This window comes from Corapipo altera, unplaced genomic scaffold (genome assembly GCF_003945725.1).
Source record: "Corapipo altera isolate COAL_440 unplaced genomic scaffold, ASM394572v1 308, whole genome shotgun sequence".
NCBI lineage: Eukaryota > Metazoa > Chordata > Aves > Passeriformes > Pipridae > Corapipo > Corapipo altera.
In genome coordinates, this window is record NW_020884925.1 from 3,990,320 (window position 1) to 4,010,227 (window position 19,908).

The 19,908-nt window shown below is 43.4% G+C and overlaps 1 protein-coding gene across 2 annotated transcripts in view; it reads right to left on the bottom strand.

Moving 5' to 3' along the window:
- The window catches only part of TLN2 (talin 2), a 155,291-nt gene that overhangs the window by 23,583 nt on the left and 111,800 nt on the right, over window positions 1-19,908 (bottom strand). For both annotated transcript variants that reach the window (XM_027657566.1, XM_027657565.1), the window contains 12 exons: window positions 19,574-19,706; window positions 18,052-18,153; window positions 16,317-16,487; window positions 15,550-15,696; window positions 14,606-14,707; window positions 12,810-12,929; window positions 10,606-10,752; window positions 9,723-9,889; window positions 8,107-8,290; window positions 6,090-6,215; window positions 4,560-4,676; window positions 2,157-2,342 (listed from right to left, as the gene is read on the bottom strand). In XM_027657566.1, the coding sequence (XP_027513367.1) occupies window positions 2,157-2,342; window positions 4,560-4,676; window positions 6,090-6,215; window positions 8,107-8,290; window positions 9,723-9,889; window positions 10,606-10,752; window positions 12,810-12,929; window positions 14,606-14,707; window positions 15,550-15,696; window positions 16,317-16,487; window positions 18,052-18,153; window positions 19,574-19,706 (1,702 nt within the window). The remainder of the gene's footprint in view (window positions 1-2,156; window positions 2,343-4,559; window positions 4,677-6,089; window positions 6,216-8,106; window positions 8,291-9,722; window positions 9,890-10,605; window positions 10,753-12,809; window positions 12,930-14,605; window positions 14,708-15,549; window positions 15,697-16,316; window positions 16,488-18,051; window positions 18,154-19,573; window positions 19,707-19,908) is intronic.

Consider the following 19,908-nt stretch of genomic DNA (forward strand, 5'->3'; position numbering starts at 1 on the left):
GAAGTCAGAGCTACGTTCTGTACAATTCTACCACGGATCATACAAACACTCTTTTGTCTTAGCCTAAAGGACATAAAAATCTGATGATTTATCAAGTGCTTATTCTACAGATTAGCTTAATAACACTAGAAATCTCTCCAGTATTTGTCAAACCTCACGAAACCCCAGTGGCACTGCATCACACAGCTCTGACAGCACAGTGGGGTGACTGCTGGTTCGTACTCCTAAAGTCAAGCAATGTGGCTTACCATGGAAATGCCACGTACAGTAATCCATTTGGAGAATTAATGGCATAAGATTTCTAAGTCTCTGAGCAGAATTTTCTAAATCAAGACCTAAACCAAGATTTTCTGAATCAAGTGTGGTTCAGACTGTGTATTTAAAAGCTTTTTTAAGTGACACGACTATTTTTCCTGCATTTTAGATAATGCATAAAATTAGTATTCCTGAAGACTTTTATTCCTGTTTGCCCAATAAATGCTCTTGACCTTAAGAAAGCTAGACAAGACAAAACTAGATCTGATGCCTTGGCACTGTATCATTACAGGTAATAAAATGATTCCCAGCCATTTTCCTTTGTCAAAGCAACTCCCTGGGAGATCAGAAATGCTTTTCCAGCATCCCAGACCTCCACTGTTCACTCTGCAGGAAGTTCCATCCTGCTGGACGCTTGCAAAGCATGAACCACTCAGAAGCCATTCACATTAACTGGGAGCAAACACAAATATAAAATATGAATGTGCATAAATCGACGTTCAAAAGCGAGCGTTGGGCTGTGTGTGCCTGTGAGTGTGTTTGTAATGTTATTAGAAGGAGAGGATTCTCTTCCTGAGAATTTGCTGCCTGTTTGGAGAGATGGAAAGCTAAAATGTGCCTGCACTGGTCACTTCAAAATGCCAGAGGATCTGTATTGATGTGCATCTGGATTGATGCCTGAATTGATCTGTCAGAATGTTGCACAATTATAAACTGTTCTGAGCTTCCCTTACTAGTTTCAATTAACTGGATTGTCTCTAACACTAATTAGGCTATGGTAGTTCTCATGTAAGTAGTACAGTTTAATTTTCCCATGCAAATTGGAGCTGCTTTGTTTTGCTGACCTTCTGAGGTTGTGGAGAGGACAGAATCAAAATTTGGGGAATGAAAAGTGGTCAAGAACTGTGAGATGCTAAAAAACCTGTTAGAAAACTAAGTCAAGATAAAAAGCTTTATTCGATGGTTTTGTAAAAATCCAGTTCTAAGTTATACTAGAACTTGCACTTTTGCACGAGGATCATTTTAAAAGCAAAATTAACCCTTCTGTTTGGGCAGTATTGGGCTAAAAATTAACCTGAGACTGACGTAGGCAGTTAGGATTTGACCAAATACTGAAGACAGACAGCACACAGAGAGCACCATTATTTCACTGTCACCTTCCACACATGGAAATGCAGAAGTAAATAACTATGATTTACAGGTAAAGGCACTTTACTACTACAGCTACTACTGAAGACCAAAAGGAATGAGATCTTTAGAATCCCGTTTTTTAATTCCTTATGCCTAGGTCTTTTTTGTCATCAGAACAAAGCCAAAAGGCTTCATACCCTTTATATGGCACACAGTTGCCCCCAGGTTTTGCGGGGCAGTTTTTCAAAGTTCTCTAGCTCAAGCAAGTGTAGAAAACAGGGCACCACTATTTTTAGTGCAAATGCAAAACATTTTGAAAAAGCACAGAAGAAATGGAGCAAACAGACAGGTTTGGTTAGGGGGGAAAGGAATAATAAAAACAGACCAGAGTGATTCCTTTCACCATTCCTTTCACTGTTCCTAGGAATACTGAAATGATATTTGTGACCATGAGATTACTTGTATATTCTACCACTTGCACAGATTATTTGTCTTCTGACTGGGAACGAGGAAATTTCAGCTCAAATAAAATTTCTCATTTTCACAAAAAGAAAACAGTCAATATTAATGCTGCTTTTTGTGTGTGCACAGCACACAAAATCCTTCTGAGGGACACGTGCCCTTAAAATTCTCTTAACTGTCAACTTCCCTCACGTGAAAAGCAGAGTATTAACACAAAGAAACCGAACAAAAAAATACAATGTTCCACGGATTTAGAGGCACAGACACGGACAAAAAGCTCAGTGTTAGGCAAGGAAGTGCATCTTTACCTTACAAGCTGTCAGCATGTCAGCGACTGCTTTGCGGCTCAGGTTCGCTGTAGCGATCACATCCTCCTGCCTGCATGAGTTCCCAGCTGCAACAGCTTTGGCAGTTGCCATGGTGATTCCCTTCGTCATCCGGATGGACTCTTCAGGTGATGAGGTCTTTTCTGGAACCTCGCTCGACTGGAACACCTAAAAGTGAAAGCAGAAGGAAAAGTCTGAGACCACTCACGTCGCGGCAGAACGACCGCGAGAAGGAGGCGGCAAAGGGAAGCAGCCCTTGAACACCAGGAAATTAGAAACATATTTGGAGTACTTGGATATCATTCTTGCTTGTCATAAGCCTGGATCAGATAAGCCTGCTCACCTCCAGAGGGAAACAATAAGCTGAGGGAAGGATAGCAATAAAAAGGGTTAACCCCTTCATCTCATCTGCCATGTAACCGCCTGGATCACAGTTGTTCCAGACAGCTCTTCAGAGCTTTACAGGATGATAAGAATTACAATTCCTTTAATTAAACTCTTTTTTCATCCTGTCTGCTGTTTAGGCTGGTCTGCTCACCTGAGGAGATCCTTCCCCTTGCAAAGGCTGGGCCCTCCCAAGCCCTCGTTGACAGCACAGAGCAGTACAGACCGAGAGCATCACTAAAACATTCAAATGTGTCTTAAAACAGCAGAGGTGGAACGTTGTCTCTTCGACTATATTTAGTTCCCCCTCAGAAACCTAAAGATATAATTTTGCAGGGTGAATTGTGTGAAAATAGTTCCAATTATCTGGCAGTGCACAGCACTCATGAATATTGGAACACAGGAACTGCAGTAACACGAACGTAAGAAGAGCTGGGTAACCTCACTTTGATCTTGTATTTTCTGTTCCCAAGCTTTAGGCTCTATTTACTTTCTTATGAAGTGCAGGGACAATTTGGAGAGCACAATTAATCAAGAGAGGTTTCTTGACTCCACACAGTGCAACCTAAGCAGGTTAGTGCCTTCAGAACACAAATGTCTGGACAAAAGTGAGCCAGGTCTATCCTGTGCTCTCAGTTCATCAGTTTTTCAGTTTCTCTTCAGAAATGGAAGTAATGTCCAAAAAATGAATTCTGGTTAAATATGTGAAGGATATTTGACGTTGTTCAGATTCAGTCCCTGGAATTTCAAATCAAACCTGATGCATTTTCTTGAGCACACACTTGAGCCATCCCCTGTTCCTCCTGACCCTTCCCTAGTACTCCACCTTTCCCCCCATGGAAGAGGTGGCAACACCACCAGAGATCCATTCCTTAGCAATGCTGGCAAAAGCAAAAGGAGGAACACTTCAAAGAGATACCAACCTAACTAAGAAAGCAGAAGTAACAGTGCACAATCCTCCAGTGACAGATCTGGACAGGCTTTAGCTCAGTTACAGGAAGGGATGTAAAGCCAGGCTTTCACGAGGATACATGACAATAACATGCACCAGACATTGTACAGAACATTCCTGCTCAGGTACCAAGTCAGGAGGTTTTACCACTGCCATAGGAATTCCCAATGACTATATACAGGTATTTGAAAGAAAATAATTTAAAATTAATTTCTCCATTACAACTGCTCACACAATGAAAACTGGTTGTTCTATGGAGGGCACTTGACAAGACAAAGCTGTGCCAGTGCCGTTACAGTCAAGAATTGCTAATCCACAGACTACACATCAAAGAATTTTCTGCTGAAGATTGTATCTATAGGGGTTTTTTAATAAAAATGACTGCAAGTAAAAGAAGGAAAAAAAAAATCAGGCTCCTCTGCAAATATGCAGGTATTATTTATGGCACTGACTACTGTGCTAGTTAAAAAAAATAACTGAAAGCTGCAGCTGGAGGCTGTATTTTTATATCTTAAAGAGGAAGGAAAACAATTGTCATGGTCTAACACCTTATTTGAGAGAGAATTCCATGCTATCATTAATTCCTGCTCACCCAGAATATCAGATAGCAGGCTGTGTATCCCTGGTAATATCACTTCATAATAAAGGAAAAATAGAAACAAGATTAAACTGCAGATGCAGTAGGGCAGTGATCCTGAGGAGACTCTCCCAAAGCCAGGATCAAAAAATAAAAGGAACAGCATTAGACTCAGAAAATAATATCTGTAGGGAAAGCTTAAGGTCTAGAGAAGAAGGAAGCAGTTGCTTCCAGTACTTGACAGGAGCATCTTCAGTCTCAAAGTGGGGAATGGAAATATGTGAAAGTCGAGAGGCTGAAGTGGACTGTAATTGTACTTTCAGAGATGATTTGCAGCAGGCAGAGAGACCCAAATTGCACCCAGTGCAGTGCAAGGCAGTAAAGCACAGCTTGAGGAGAAGCTGTGGGCAGGCCTGGTTTAGTGCAAGGACATACTCCCAAAAACCACTTCAAAGGGCTGTTCTGTTCTCACCGTGAGCTCCTGCTTGATGTACTCAATTGTGGCCTCGAGAGCTCTCGTCCCTCGAGTGGCTTCATCTTCCACTGCTTTAACAGTCTTCAAAAGGGATGTGACATTTGTTACCATCACCTGAAGAAGAGAAAAGGGAGGACAAAAATCCATGAATCCTCCCTCCCATTTTTTCAGAAACAGCAGGGTGTGAAGCAAGGCAAATTAAAGTAGGCAGCATTGTTACTTCAAATTCGACCTAAGAGACTTCTTGAACTGTACTTGTTTTACAGCACTAGATACCAACTCTTGTGCTGGCCACATTCTGAAAGCTCCTCATAAGCTGCAGAAACGTTGCACAATTAACTGCACAGAGATACTATCTTAAGTGTGAGTGTTCTGGCAAAAACATTACCAAAAAATGGAAAAATCACAGCTTATTCTAGAGCATGTTACTGTCTTTTCCTCCTGCACATCTTACACTGCCAGTTGAAGGGGACATGAATCGAGGGATGGTTTTGCTTTTTGAAATGTGTCCAGTACATTCTCTGCAATCAGATAAAACCCCAGATGAGCAAGGAGTCAAACACCAGCCTCAAGCCCAAATGGAGATACAGGATCACTGTTACTGTTCCTGTTACAAACTCAATAGTTCTGATGCAGAATAACCTAATTGTCACTGCAGTAGTTACATCCTTCCTCCACCCCAGTATATTGAGATACAAACAACAGCTGCAATGAAAAAAGGAGAGACAGAAAAGCCAACTCCTTGTCAAAGACACCTCTTCACAGTGGGAAGAGCCAAAAAGCCATTTTTCTTGACTAGTTATTTTTCAAGTAGTGCCTCAACAGTACACTGTAAGCATGTGCTCTGAAAGGCAGAGAAGCACAAAGGAATAACACCACCGAAGTCTCCACCCCTGGAAATATTTTGTAGACACAAATCCACATGATCTCTGTGAGGCAAATGCAATAACACAGCTCAGGTTCAGGGAAAATAAAGCTAAAGGTATCACAGGTATGGCATAATCTCTGCAAGTTTTGAGCTTTGATACCTATGTGCTTCGTGGAGAGACCCAGGAGAGAGGAGTTGGAAATGCACAATATCCTGACACAGAGTTATAGGAGGTTGTTTTTCCTCCCCCCTTCCCTCACCAGGCTGCAAGGTGTAAATAAAGAGAGCCCCTGCTTGTCCTGAACATTCGTTATTTAGAATGTAGTATCTAGATACCATTTTATACTGGATAAATTTTAGTCTATATCATTATGAAAGGAAAACCTGCCCTCAGATATCGGCCTGTAAAAGAGAGAAATTTCTCTTCAGGAGGATTACAGTTCTGTCACCAAAACCACAAAAGTCATCTGACAGCCTAGAAAAACTGGAGCTTCATCAAAACTCAACAGCATCTTGTTTTTCTTTATCATCCCAGGATGATGATGAAACAAAGGGAGATGAGTTTTCAGGCAATCAGGAACTGCCTGGTTCAAGCTTCACATGTCTATCCAATGGGGTTGCACAGGCACTTCAAACACAAGGCAAGGGTAAGGTGTTACCTTGGCAGCACCTTTCAGCTGGTACATGGAGGGATCATCTGCTGGTTTGCTGGCAGCTCCTTTGGTAGCACCAATGAGATCAGAGAGGGCCTTTGCAACATCCTTGATAGCATTGATGAGGACAACCTGCAGGAATGAGAAAGAGCTGCAAGGCTCAGGCACAAAAGGGGTAAGTCTGCACGGGGGTGTGATTTTTAGAACACAGCAAAAAAAATACCTACTAAATAGTACCACCCTCCTACTACCCCAGTCAAACACTGAATATTCTGGAAGAGGAAAAGCTGTGCTGAGAGCTGCAGTGTTTCATACACCAGTCAGAGTCTATAAAATTGACTATTTCCTGCCACAGGAAGAAGTTGAAATGCTGATTCCAGGTGGGATTTCCTTCTGCTCTGCACTGGTGCAGCCTCACCTCAAGGACTGTGTGCAGCTCTGGGTGCCACAAGACAACAAAGACATTAAGCTGTCAGAGAAGCTCTTAGGTGAAGGGTCTGGAGGAGAAGTTGAACTCTTTAAGAGCTTATGTGGAATTAAATGCTGAAAAGTGAGGAAAAGTCAAATCTGGAGATACTGTCTCCTCAACCTGAGCTCAAAGACAAGAGTCCTAGACAAGGACTTGTTAATTATTTCAGGATATTATTGGAATAATTCTCTCCTCCCAATCCTTCTCCTTTGCCCTTTCCTCTAGTAGAAAATTAGATGTTTTGAGTATTTTGATGGAATTCAGAGGAGTTAATTCTAAGGAAAATGTGGAAGAATGCATGAAAAATGAGAAAGCTCAGCGCAAAAAAACCCCCAGGTAATCACTAGGAACAATCACTTGTCAATAACTGCATTTCTGCAGCATTATAAATAACCCTAAATCGGCCTCACCCCTTCGTGTTTGCAATTCACTGCAAGAACAAGAGAAGTCTTTGCTTTTTGTGAGAGGTTTAATTAACTTTTTGTAGCTCAGAAGCTCTTTGACCACACAAATAAGACAAAAACCTGAGAAATAGGACAGAGTGATGAGATTCTCTGTTGTCCAGCTGCCAATGTCATGGGGCAACTTACAGCATGAGCCATTTGAAACTATCATACCAGGTAAAATAAATGTTACTGCTATGAAAAAAATTGTGAGAGTATCATGTGCTCCATTTAGGACACACGATGCACCTACAATGTCAAACTGGCAATAGAAAACTGCTTCAGATAAATAATTACTTGTGCACAACAGCTTTTAAGTACTGTATTCTCAGCTTTTACAAATAGAGAAAAGCAATGTGTGATAAATGTTCTGCAGATGTTGCTGAATTATGGAAAACCTCCCATTTAAAAAAAGGAAAAAAAAGAAAGAAAAAGTGCTTCCAGCAGGATATTCCTAGAGAGGAACATGTCAGAAGTTTAGTTCATCACACAGGTCAAGTTAAACAGAGCACACATCTGTTTCAGAGCATTATCCAAATGAGCAGGGGGTTTCAGGCTATTTTGGTCCCACCACAGGCACATCTGCAATATGTTGGCAACCTCCATTTCACTGAGATCTAAACAAACAGCTGAAGAAATATTAGAGATGATCCACATTGAAAAGTGACCAAGTCAATTGAAAAAGCAGTCAGATATGGAGGGAGAATGGCAGGAGCCTGCCAGCCCACACCAGTAACAGTGCACAGTCCAGCTGCAAGCTTTAAAGCAGCTTTAAGGATATGCAGGCTCTTTAGAACAAAAATGGATGAGCCAGGGGTCCAATCACAAGTTAGTAAAACTAAGCCAAATCCTTTGCCAAAAGCATCCCAGCTGGAACACAGCAGTGAAATAAAAGCAGAAGTGTTATACAAAGGCACAACTAGTTCCACTCAATGCTTTAACCTCTTGATTGTATTCTAAAAAACCAGTGACATCTGAGCAAACCCAGAAAAGTCCCACAGGAGAGGAATCCTACTATGTTGTTTAAAAGCAGAAGTCCCACACAGTTCTCCCAATTGAAAACTGTCTCTGTTCTCCCTCAGAGTAGCAGAAATATCTTAAAACATCTCACCTGTGTTTCAGGATCATCGGATCCTAAGCTTGCTGCTCCCAATTTTACTACCTCAGCAAGCTGAGTGATGGTGTTGGCTGATGACTGAGCTGCTTGGGCCAGTTTGTCCTGACTTGAGGCAGCACCAGAAACCAACAATTTTGTGTCTTCAACTAAAGCTTTTGCTGTTTTCAGGATATTTTCCCTGTAGAAAAAAAAAAAAAAAAAAAAAGAGGAAGCAGGAAAGGAAGTGGAAAAAGAGAAGAGGAAAAAAATGTGTTTTCCAGTGTTATGGTGACTAACAGCTACATAAAGGAGCTGATCTAAGCCATCATGCCAGTGTCTGCTCATAATATACCAGAGGCTGGGGTGTAAGTTTGAAAAAAAAAAAAAGATAACTATTAAAACAGTAGCGGAACATTCTGGGCAGATGCAGGGCAGTTATTAAAATGACCCCATCTTGAAAGGAAATTAGATAGGGCAGTAGCAGCAGACAGCTTTGGATATGAACACCAAAAAAAAATCTGGCCATGCTGTGATAAAAGTACCAGGTGTTGAATGTCTATATTAATCAGCATATTGTAAGGAAACTAAAATAATAATAATTTGCAAGGAAGGTAATAGCAAGAATGGCAACAGGAACAGGGAACATGTCCTAGTCAGGATTCCCTCCCCACTTCCCCCTATATACATGTTTTGACCTGTCAGCAAACAAATCCAAAGCAATATCTGGATAAAAGAAGAAATCATTTTGATTATGCAGTTCACAAACAAGTGAAATGAACTGAAACTAGGACCCTATTCATGTAAAATGTCAGCCTGGAAATGAATGACACCTGTATGAAAAGCCCTGACTTTCAGTCTGCAGAACAGCAGCAGCTCAGACACCTCTGCATCTTTCCTCTTCCTTCAGCAACTGGGGAGGAGGGAAATAAATGCTGGCCATGCAATAGTTGTGTTGGCCACCTAGGCTGTGGAGCAGTAAGGCAGTGCCTTGGCTGTGAAGCCTGGGCTTTACTGTAAAAGAAGAAACAGTCAGATGCTGTAAATCTGTTACTGTGATGGCAAATATGTGGGATTATTTTGCTGCAGGTGCCACTTGAAAGGAACGCTGGGCTTATCTCTGCCAAAGTGGAAAATGCTGTTCCCACCACTGCTGTCCACAGCAGCATCAACCATAAGCATGATTTAGCAAGACAAACACAGCCAGACAGTCAAGAACAGCTGTTGGAAAAAGTATATAGAAGATTCCTCTTCAACATCATGGACAGCTCATTTTCACTACTGGAATAACAATGCATGGTAGTCCATGCAATCAGACAGCTTGAATGAAAAAAAAAACAAAAACAAAAAACCACAAAAAAGCCAAAATAGTGCTATAGTTGCAGTCTTCTGTTGAAAGCTCTGTCACCAGATGTTCCTTAGCTTTTTAAAATTCTTTCATCACAGAAAGCACCAAACTCAAGTTTGCTGTACTCTATTGACATCCCCATTTTCCTATTTCTCCTCTCACTCCACTGCCTCATCCAATTTCATTCACATGGCTCTAGACAGGTAAAAATGTACCCCCGTGTGCCAGTCTCTGCTGCCAGTTCCACTCTCCCCTGTGCCCCTCCATCCCCTTCAGTCCCACTGACCTGTGATCTGCAAAGGACTCGTTGTTCTCAGCATTGAGGGTCCCAGCAGTAGCAAACATGATGGTGGTGTCCAGGTCTGCAATGATCCCTGACACGGCACTGGCAGCAGTGATACAGGCTTGGGTGCCTTTGTTCCCTGCCTGGAGGGCAGACAGAACCAAGGAGACCTGGAAACCACATAAAGCAACAAGGCAGTCATCAAAAGAAAGTTGGTGCTGAGAATCATTATGACTCTCTTTATCAGCTTTACCTTTACTCACAAGACACTGTCTACCCCTGCCTAAATTTGGGGTTGTCGCTACTCCTGGGGCACAACACAGTGACAAACTGGCACAGCTGAGAGCACACCAGCACAGGCTGGGCCAAAGTGTTTGGTGAGATCCAAAAGCAACTGGCACTCACTCTCAATGTTCATGTCCAAAAAAAGGTTCAGCCCATCCAAGCTCCCCAGGCCATCTGTTTGAAGGGGATGTTTCCAAGGGACAAGAAGCCTCAAGAGTTTGAAGATGGAGTTCTAGGCAGCGACCTTGGTCTGGTCTTAAAAGGGAAGGATGTTGCTACAGGAAACCAGGTGTCATGGACCAACCTCATCTCAGTGACTGTGGCCAGGGGGAGCCTCAGAAGGCTCAAGTGCCATCTCATGTCTTAGGATTTAGTTTTGGACCAATCTCCCTCTCATATGAGGCAAGGCATGAGCAAGGGCTATTCATGTGCTAATCTAGCATGTGAACTGCACTGAGCACTTGAGAGAAAAGTAAGAACTTTGGGTAATTCAGACACTGTTGGACTAGAATGTGAAGTTTAAAGAAGCAATTTCCCAAATCCCACTTGCCTGGTTTCCTCCATGGAAGCTCAGTACACAAACACAGTGGGGCTGTCCTACCTTTTCTGTGACAGCACGAGCACATTCTATCAGCTCCCTCTTGGTGTAACTGTCTGTAGGGCAAATCTGCAGAGCTCCAGCTTTCTGCACAAGGAAGATACATCCATGGCCAAGCTCCTGCACCCGAGTCCTGATCTGGAACCCGATCTAGATGGTAAAGGAGGTACAGGGAGAAAGGAATCAAGGGCAAAGCAAATAAACAGATGTCATGCTGGTACACTGTGTCAATAGAAACGGAAACACAGTCGCTCTGGTGAATCTTTGTTACCAATATTTGCCCACCATTACACACTCTGCAGAGATCAGAAAGAGAGGACAAATGTAACTCCAGCTGTGCACGAAGCACAACCCCACAGAAGGCTCACTGATGAAACAGGAGCACTAGAGAACCAGAGCCCGGGAAAGAGAAGGGATAAGGTGTGTATGTGAGTCAGTGTGAGCTCTATTCAAGGGACCTGTGATGGGTAAAAACTATATATTTTACTACAATCTACACTGATTAAACTGGATCAAAAAGTGTGTGACTCTGTTTGGTTTTGAACCTCACACAGTCTCCAGAACCAACCACGTACATGCAGAGCACTGAAACATGGACAATCCTGCTGTTGCTGCTTCTAATTTATAATAATCCTACATCATAAGATGCATGGTCCCTGTTTAGAAATGTGATAGTTTCAGTACCTGCATGTACTTAGGCATACAGGTGTGACTGGGGATTAATAAATGAGCAGGGATCGCAGCCATTAGTATCACAAACGGAATTATTTCAACCTCAGGCAGAAAGTAACGTGCAGAAGGGGCGATTCAATGTAATATCAAGCCAAGTGCAAGCCATTGCTTCTCACATAGCACGAAACACTCAGGTAGAGTATCAGCAGGATACGTAAGTACAAAGCCGAAAACTCTTTGAAGGTCTTTTATCTAAATAATCTGATACATCTGGAGAAAGTGAGATATCCTCTTATCCCATCTCGACAAAGTCTGTCTGTGCGCCATAACCAAGGGCACAGAGAAAAGAGGGGTAAAAGGGTTCCTGTAGTTGGGATCAGAGAAAATGCAGCAACTGCCATAACAGGTTAATGAACTGAGGTGAACAGTCTGTTTTCTTCATTCAGCACAAGGCACATGAGACACTTCTCACACATCACATTCTGACTCTGAGGTACAGAACATGTCCTGTCAGCAAAAGAAACTTGTGCTCCTACCACTTGCCTGACTCTCACTTTCAGGACAGGAAGTTATGCTTGAAATCACTTAGAGGCAAGATGAAAAAGCATATGTAAATTTGTAACTTGTCAAAACATGTGAGATCGAAGGAAAGCCATATAGTAACAAATCAAGAGCTTTGTCTGTATTTGCAAGTTGCCTGGAAGCAAAAGCCTCAAAGTAATTCAGGAGGTTCTGTCACAGCCTATGGAATTGCCCACTATTATCCAAGCTGTTCCTTTCTGAAGCCAGACAGAGGTTTCACCAGAGGGTTTCTGCTCTTTGAGTGGGTAATTCTTACAACAAGGCTTGTTGCCTTTGCTGTATTCTCCACAGTAAAAGAACACTGTGGTAATTTTAGTCTGGGCCTTCCTTGGTGACCAGTTTGTAACCAAGGAAGTGGCCAGATTACCCGGTATTCCCTACAACTCCTAAACCAGGAGTATAAGAAGAAAGGAGGAGAGGCCTTCGCTCTCTTTCCTTCCCTTGGCTCTGAGGGTGTGGGTTTCCCTGCTGTCGGTGTAGGGGAGTGAGGCCTGGTGAGGCCTTGCCGACTTTGGCAGACGGAGGTTGCCGGCGGTTGTTCCAGCGTGACTTTCTGTTGTCCCAAGGAGAGTAGTAAGATATTCTTTTGCTAATTCTTTAGTTTGCTAGATCCTGAGTTTCTGATCGTGTGTATATCTATTTTGGGTTTTTTATTTGTTTGTTTGTTTTTTTTTCCTTCCCCCTTCCCTTTCCCTTTTGGAATCGTACATGTATTTCAAGTGTATATAAATGTAATATAAGTGTAAATATATTTATATATATTGCTTTAGCTGCCTCTCTCTCATTTCGGTTTTCTTGGTTTTTTTTTTCTTTTCCCTTGTTTTTTTTTTTGGTGGGGGGGAGCTCTTGTGGTGAGGTTTGGAGACTTGGCAGGGAGCCAGCTTCAAACCACCTCAAACACCCATGTGAACACCACCATGTGCAGAGGATAAAGAGGCCCAAGAAGTGCAGACCTCCTCTGGTTCTGCCGTAGCCGCGGCCATCCGGCCCTGCAGAGCCAGATGCCCATAGTCATTGGTCATTTGCGATGCCAGTCCTCCCAACTCCTCCGGGTTAGTAACCGACTTAGTCATCTGGGGAGAGAACACAGGCGAGAGAGAAACGACAGGCATGAGATAACCGGTTAATACGCTCCAGATTAGAGGCACACTCATTGTTTGGCCACGTGGGTGACACGGGTGAAACCCTTGCCATGGAAAGGACCTGTCCTCCAGCAGGAGCTCCAAGAAAACCCAAGCAAACATGCTTTATTAGAGTCACGGTAACCAGGCACTCGCTGAACACACAGGTCACCAAAGAGCAGCAGTTAGAGCCGGTAATTCACTCTTTGACACAAGGGGCTGGGTACACAGTTATTTGGACAGGGAAGAGAAGAGGGTTTTGTGTGTCACAGCCACCTTATTTTGTCAAAGGGGAGCTAACCTCCAGCAGTCTCAGCTGTCATGGCACAGGAGCATGGAAATGGAAAAAATCTGAGGACTGATGCAAAGCACCTCTCAGATGTGGGAACGGGATGGAGAAGCAACAGGCAGGACTACGCAGAACATATCAGTAGAACTTGAGGATATAAATCAGTGTAAATACTATAGATCATTATAAATACTATATATCAGTATAAATACTTGATATCAGTATAAATACCCTCCCAGGTGGGGGTCAGTCTCTGCTCCCAGACAACCAGCAGTAGGGCAAGAGGACAACAGCCTCAAGCTGTGCCAGGGAAGGTTTAGGTTGGACATTAGGAAGAATTTCTTCACAGAAGGGGTGACTGCACATTGGAATGGGCTGCCCACAGAGGCGGTGGAGTCACCATCCCTGGAGGTGTTTAAGAAAAGGCTGGATGTGGCACTGAGTGCCATGGTCTGGGTGACAAGTTGGTGTTCAGCCATAGGTTGGACTCGATGATCTCAGAGGTCTTTTCCAACCTTGCTGATTCTGTGAAATAACTGAATCTCTCTTTAGAAAAAGCCTACCATTTAACAGAGATATTTCTTCTGTCTCAATTAATCTTAGTAAAAGCCATGGAGTTTCACCCCTGGGACAAAACTAGTTTTAGACAAAAATATATTGTCATAGATAGAGGAATCATCAACCTGTCTTGACTGCAGGAGCAATGGACTGTAGCATAAATAAACATTCCTGTCAACTCTCTCAAAAACAAATGAGCAACCACAGCACTGTGCAAAAGGCAAACACATTAAGCCTTACTGTGAAACATGACTCAAGAGCAATCTCCATTCAACAGGTGTCACTTTTTTTTTTTGTTCAAACCAGTGAATCACAGAAAGGCAAGGACAATGTGAGATGTTGATCTGCATTCACTGAGTATCACAGGGCCCTGAAAACACTGATGTTATTTCTCAGGCTAAATGAGACAGTGAGTGTCAAAGGGTAACCTGAAGTCATCGATCAGCAAAAGGTGGTATTTCAGCCCAATTAAACAGGCTGATGAAAAAGCATGTTGGCGAAAAGTTTTCCTTTCACTTCTCCTCAAAAATGAGCCAAATAAGAAGGTTTTGAGCAGAAAAGCCACAATACAATCCAGCATTCCTCCCACAGAGGATCCCCTACAATCACATCACTAAGATACAAGAGTTAAATGGACAAAATCATCTCTTCTTTTCCTCCGTTACCCCTAAAGAGATAAGTTTATTGAAAATTTGATGATCAAGAGTGTCACAACACTGCAAATAATTCCATATTCCTTATTCACACAGAGTTTGCACCCTGTTGTAAGCTAATTTCTTACCATTTCCTGTGCTGTTACAGCAATGGCTTTAGAATATTTCACCACAGTTGTCTGATAATCAACAAAGGTTCCCTTGGGATCTGGAGGTGTACCTTCATCCAGCTGCAAGAAAGAGGGAAAAACACAGTATTAAAAAAATCACAACCGGCAGCTTTACACTCAACAGTCAAATTGTATTATATATCCAATTTTATAATCCTCTCTCTCTCAAGATACACAAGTGACAACAGTGCACCAGGATGCACAGAGAAGCTCAGCAAATACTTCAGCCCAGGTTATGAGCATGGAAGACATGGAGAATATACAGTGCAGAGTTTTTTGACCATGAGGTCCACTTCTCCCCCAAAGTCAAACCACCTGCACTTCTCAGATAATATAGAAAGGAAGGTGCAACAGTTACAAACCAAAATGTTTGTGCCAGAAGATAACGTAAGATATCTTTATGTGCTAAAGTCTTCATTTCTTAAGTCAGGATAGGAAAAGCCAATTATTTGGATTGAATTTATGTACATTTTGCAACTATACATCTTCAGTAGAACGCATTACAAAGCACAGCAAGGCATTTAAAGCTTTGACATCATCTTCTCTGAAAGTAACTTGCTTCAAGGTCGGCCTGCTGTTCATTTAAGAGACTGACATGAAAGCTAAGGAAAAAAGGAAGCAAAAATAAGAGGCTGCTTGACCTCAGATGGCAGTTAAGTGGCAGCATATTGCTCAACAAAAGTATTTTGTAGCAATTCTACTGACAGGTACTGTGTAGGCTGTAAACACAAGCCCCATGGCCCACATTGGTTTTATTTCACAATCTGCAAATAATCTTTAGGTTTCCTGTGACAGCATGTCATGACTGACCACTGCCAAAAGGAATCAGCACCGGCTCTTCCAGAGCCCTGCAGTGTGGATCAGCTGCCAAGCACAAAGTGAAGAAGAATTTCTATGCTCACCTTGCTCATTGCCTCTGCAATCGAGTCCACCATACCCCCAACCATGCCAACCTCACTTGCAGCTTCATTTAGGGTGACCATGATGTCATCCACAGCCTCCTTCATCAGCTGGGCAGCCTCAGTGATGGCATCGTGAGTGTGAGAGGCCTGAAGGGACAGAGTGACAAAACAGACAGTCAGAAACTGCTCTCTATGCCAAACAACGTGCGAATCAGAAATGTAAGAAATGAAAACAGCAGCACTGAAAACAACACTTCAGGGCAAAGATGACAAGTAAAACACTGCAGCAAAGTAGCCAGAACAACGTTTGTTAACTCCTGCAAAAAGCCATGGCACACAACACTTTAAGCCTCTTATATAAGCAGTCTTTTCAAATATTCTTTAAGGACCATGGTTCTTTATCAGAGCCAATCACACCTGAGTTATTAACTGTCATGTGCTGCTGCTCCTTCCATCTCTGCTGTGGTTGGGGAGGGTCCCATCCCATCGGGACACGGACCAGGCAGGCCCCGGTTTTTAACCATCTGCTTTCTGTATTAGAGCCTACAGAGCTGCTGTCATACCCTGACTTAGTGTCCCCTGAGATGTGTGAGGCAGACTGGAACCCTGGCTTGGAGAAATGTTCCCAGTCTGACAGGAGACACCAGGAGAGCCATCAGTGGCATTTCCACTGCAAACACATCCCTTGGCTCTACAGTGGGAAGGTGCTGGCTTTTCTGCCACACCTGCCTTTCTCTCTCACCCTTAATTCCACACAACCACCTTACCTTGGGGTTTCCTCCCCCTTCTTTGGCAGCATACAGCATCTGTAAGGCAGATTCTGCTAGTGTCTTGCTCTGGTCCAACACAGTCATCTGCTGCTGATGATTTAGTGTCTTGGATGCCACACCAACCGCAGCCAAAACCAGGGGTTCAAAGTAACTTGCCAGCTGTGTTACCTAAGAAAGCCAGAACAACCACAGAAAAACATTAACCACATTTCTCAGGTGTAACTGAGGGGAAACCCCATTCCCTGGTTACCATGGGCTCAAGGAGCACACCCTGTCTGCACTGTACAGTGCTGGGTTTGTATCTGTGCCCAGTGATTCTGTCTCCCCCCATCTTCCAGCTCCTTTGTAAAGCCATGTGCCTCCTCCCTTGGAAGCACATAGTCCCTTCAGGTCATATAGAACCGTGTTCAAGACTGTCACAGGAGCCACGTGACACTCAGAAGCATCCCTGAAAAGTGCCTCCTCCAAGCAAGGGAGGAATCCCTCAGTCTTTGTTGTGGATGACAGATGGGACTGTACTGGACTTGGATTGCTCTGTTCACCTCTGGGACTGCTCATATTCACAACCTCCACTCCCTCACCTCCCAAACCATTAAACTCATTCTAAGGAAACACCTGCTTTGGGCTGCACACATATTATAGGGAAATAAGCACATTTTACATGAGAATGAATATTTTTACAGTCTACCTGTCACCTGACACATCATCTACAAAGCCACAACATAAATCCATGAGACTTTCCTTCTACAGTTTTTACTGGATACAAAATCCCTGTAATATGTTGGGACAAATTATTTCACTGTACATGCACAAACAACCCACTGTGGCATCATCTGGTAGACCCAAGGCCCCAAAAATTCAAGAGTGCATATGTCTGTGCATAAGCAACTTTCTAGGAAAGGGGAAGGCTGGCACGGGGAAGAAATATGGCAGTACTTCATGTCTTCATGTGCTGGAAAACATATTGAAAGGTTTACTCCATCTAAAAGACTATGTGGACAGCCAAGAGTCATAAAATTGTAAGACTTCCGTCTTAAAGAAAAAAAAAGAAGAAAATAAAAAACTGAATCATGGGAATCATTTCACAAACATAAGGCCTTTTACACTGTGTCAAAGCAAACAGCATTCAGCAGGAAAACCTGGCTCCAAGAAAGCACTGCCGACTCAGGTCAACATTCACCTCACAAGCAGGAAGAGGAATGTGACTCCCTAACTACCTACATCTTAGCAATCCCAATTTGTTGCACACCTCAAAGGTGTGCAAACCAAGAATCAAAACTGCCAGTAGTTGAGACACTATGAAATATTTGAAGGTTTTCCAAAGTTAAACAGTCAGGTACAACTCTAGAAGAGCTCTCATGCTAACAGAGTGATTCCTTTCCAGTATTAAATACACTGACACAGAAAACTTGTCATTTATTTTTCTCTCAGGAGTATATTGTGATATTTTGGACAGACATCTGAGTTTGACCATACTTACACTCTGTACAGCAGAGGGGCACATTTACACAAAGCCCCTCATCAAAAACCTCAGCGAAAATATCTTCCCTCTGGACCCAAATGTAAACAGGTTTATTTGGTCTCAGCTCCAAGTGTATGAAAATTCCAGATCTTTCCTCCTTATACATGCTTTCTTCTGCTCTCCCACAGGAAGAGAAGCTGCTATGACATGAGGGTATCCCCTAACATGCAGCTCTCAGAGATCTCCAGTGCCCCTGGCACAGGACAGTACCTTGTGGCCCAGCTGAGCCGCCTCTCCGCGGGCTGCGGTGGCTATGGGGTCAATGAGGTGGCCAATCTCCTGCACCACTGATGTCAGCTGCTCCTGGAGGGCCTAACAGAGAGAGAAAGGGTCAGTGACACCCACAGCTGTTCCCTTCTCCAGCTGCACACACTGTGACAGCCACCCTCGATCAGCCAACACTGTCCCACTGCCCCGCTCTGGCAGGATGCAGAAATCCACTGCCAGCTTGCTTTATGGACTTGCTTCTTTCTTCTTTTCCCTCTTTCAACCCTCTTCTCCTTTACCCTCTTTCAGATAGACCTGCCCCTCTTCAGGTTTATATGACAAGTGTGGGGAAGGTGGCTCCTTCCCACTCCAGTACATTTGGGGGTAGGTGTCCCTTCTCACTGTAATGTGACCAACATCCTCCCAGTCTCCCAAACTATTCTTGCCCTGACAAAGGTCAAGCAGTGCTGTTCCAACCAGAAAACCAGCAAAGCTCTACTGTAGACTTTGAGGCTCATAGGAGAAATCCACTAAGGAAAGCCAAAGGAAAAATGTGCCATCTCTGAGGGACAGAAATGAGCACTGACATCCTGAGCACTGTCTGTGGGACAGGAGCAAATAAAAAGCATATTAAAGGCCTGGGCAAGACATAAATACTGGCTTTTAATTCAGAGGCACTTGATGTCTTGGCAGCCACCAGGATTTAGCTCACTCTCAAAAGGCAAGAGAAAATAAATACTACTTTTGCTCTTTGTAATACTCCTGTACTGCTTTATAAATAAATGCCATTTTTGGTAACGTTTATTTCAGTTCCACATGGTGTCCAAGATAACTTCATCATTCCAATAAAACAGAATTACAATGTATTTCCTGCAATAGCCTCTTTTGCTCAGCTTAATTTGGTCTCATGTGTTTCTAGTGCCCAGCATTACAGCCCCAAGAAACCACTGGAATAAACATGTAATTTCAAGAAGCAACAGTATGAAAAGACCAAGCTGAGAATCATAAGGTGAGCTGCTGGGGGAGGAGGGGGGGAAAGAGGGCAGAGAAGGGGGCTGGGGGAGAAAAGGAAGCTTTTTTTATGTGAACATATCAATATCAACTTCAAATTTTGCTTTTTTGAGGAGAAAATAGGCAATAAGAAAGAGGACATCAACAATTACATCACTGGACTTCTAGTAACAGATTAGTTTCAGGAACATCCTGGCTTCCAAATGGCACAGCAGCACAGGAACCCTCAGTCTGTCAAGTCAACACAGGAAATCAGAGAAACATGTGGCTGGCAGTAAAAAATAACTACTTTCACCTCTACTTTTGCCTGGTGATACCAATATCTTTCCATAATCTCTACACTCGGGGCAGTGCGTGCTTTTGCCTACAATGGTTCCAGTAAGGACACTTCTCCCCTCAGTGGCAGTAGATCGTGCCGAGGGCTGAGCTCCAAATCTTCCAATGCCCAGAAAAGCAGCAGGGTGAGGGAGGCTTCCCAGCACTGCTGTGTCTGTGCCCGTGCTCTGTCCCTCACCTCCACGGAGATGTCATCCCTGGTGGCCAGGCTCTGGCTGACGGCGGCCAGGGACGCCTGCTCGATGTCCCTGATGCATCTGTTGATCCCATCGATGGAGAAATCACATTCTCGCTGCCCCGGGGCCTTGTCCCTGCCACACAGAGACACAGAACTGAGCCTGGGGGGAAGGAGGTGTCAGAGACTGAAATAGTTAATGATTTATGCATTCTAAGATTGCCAAGGGACTTTTGCAGGCTTCTGCAGGACTTTTGCATTATACCTCTGGTGGCCCATCAAAGCCCATCCCTCCCCCTCTGCCAATCTTGAAAGGCGGGAAAAACCCTTTGGCCAGA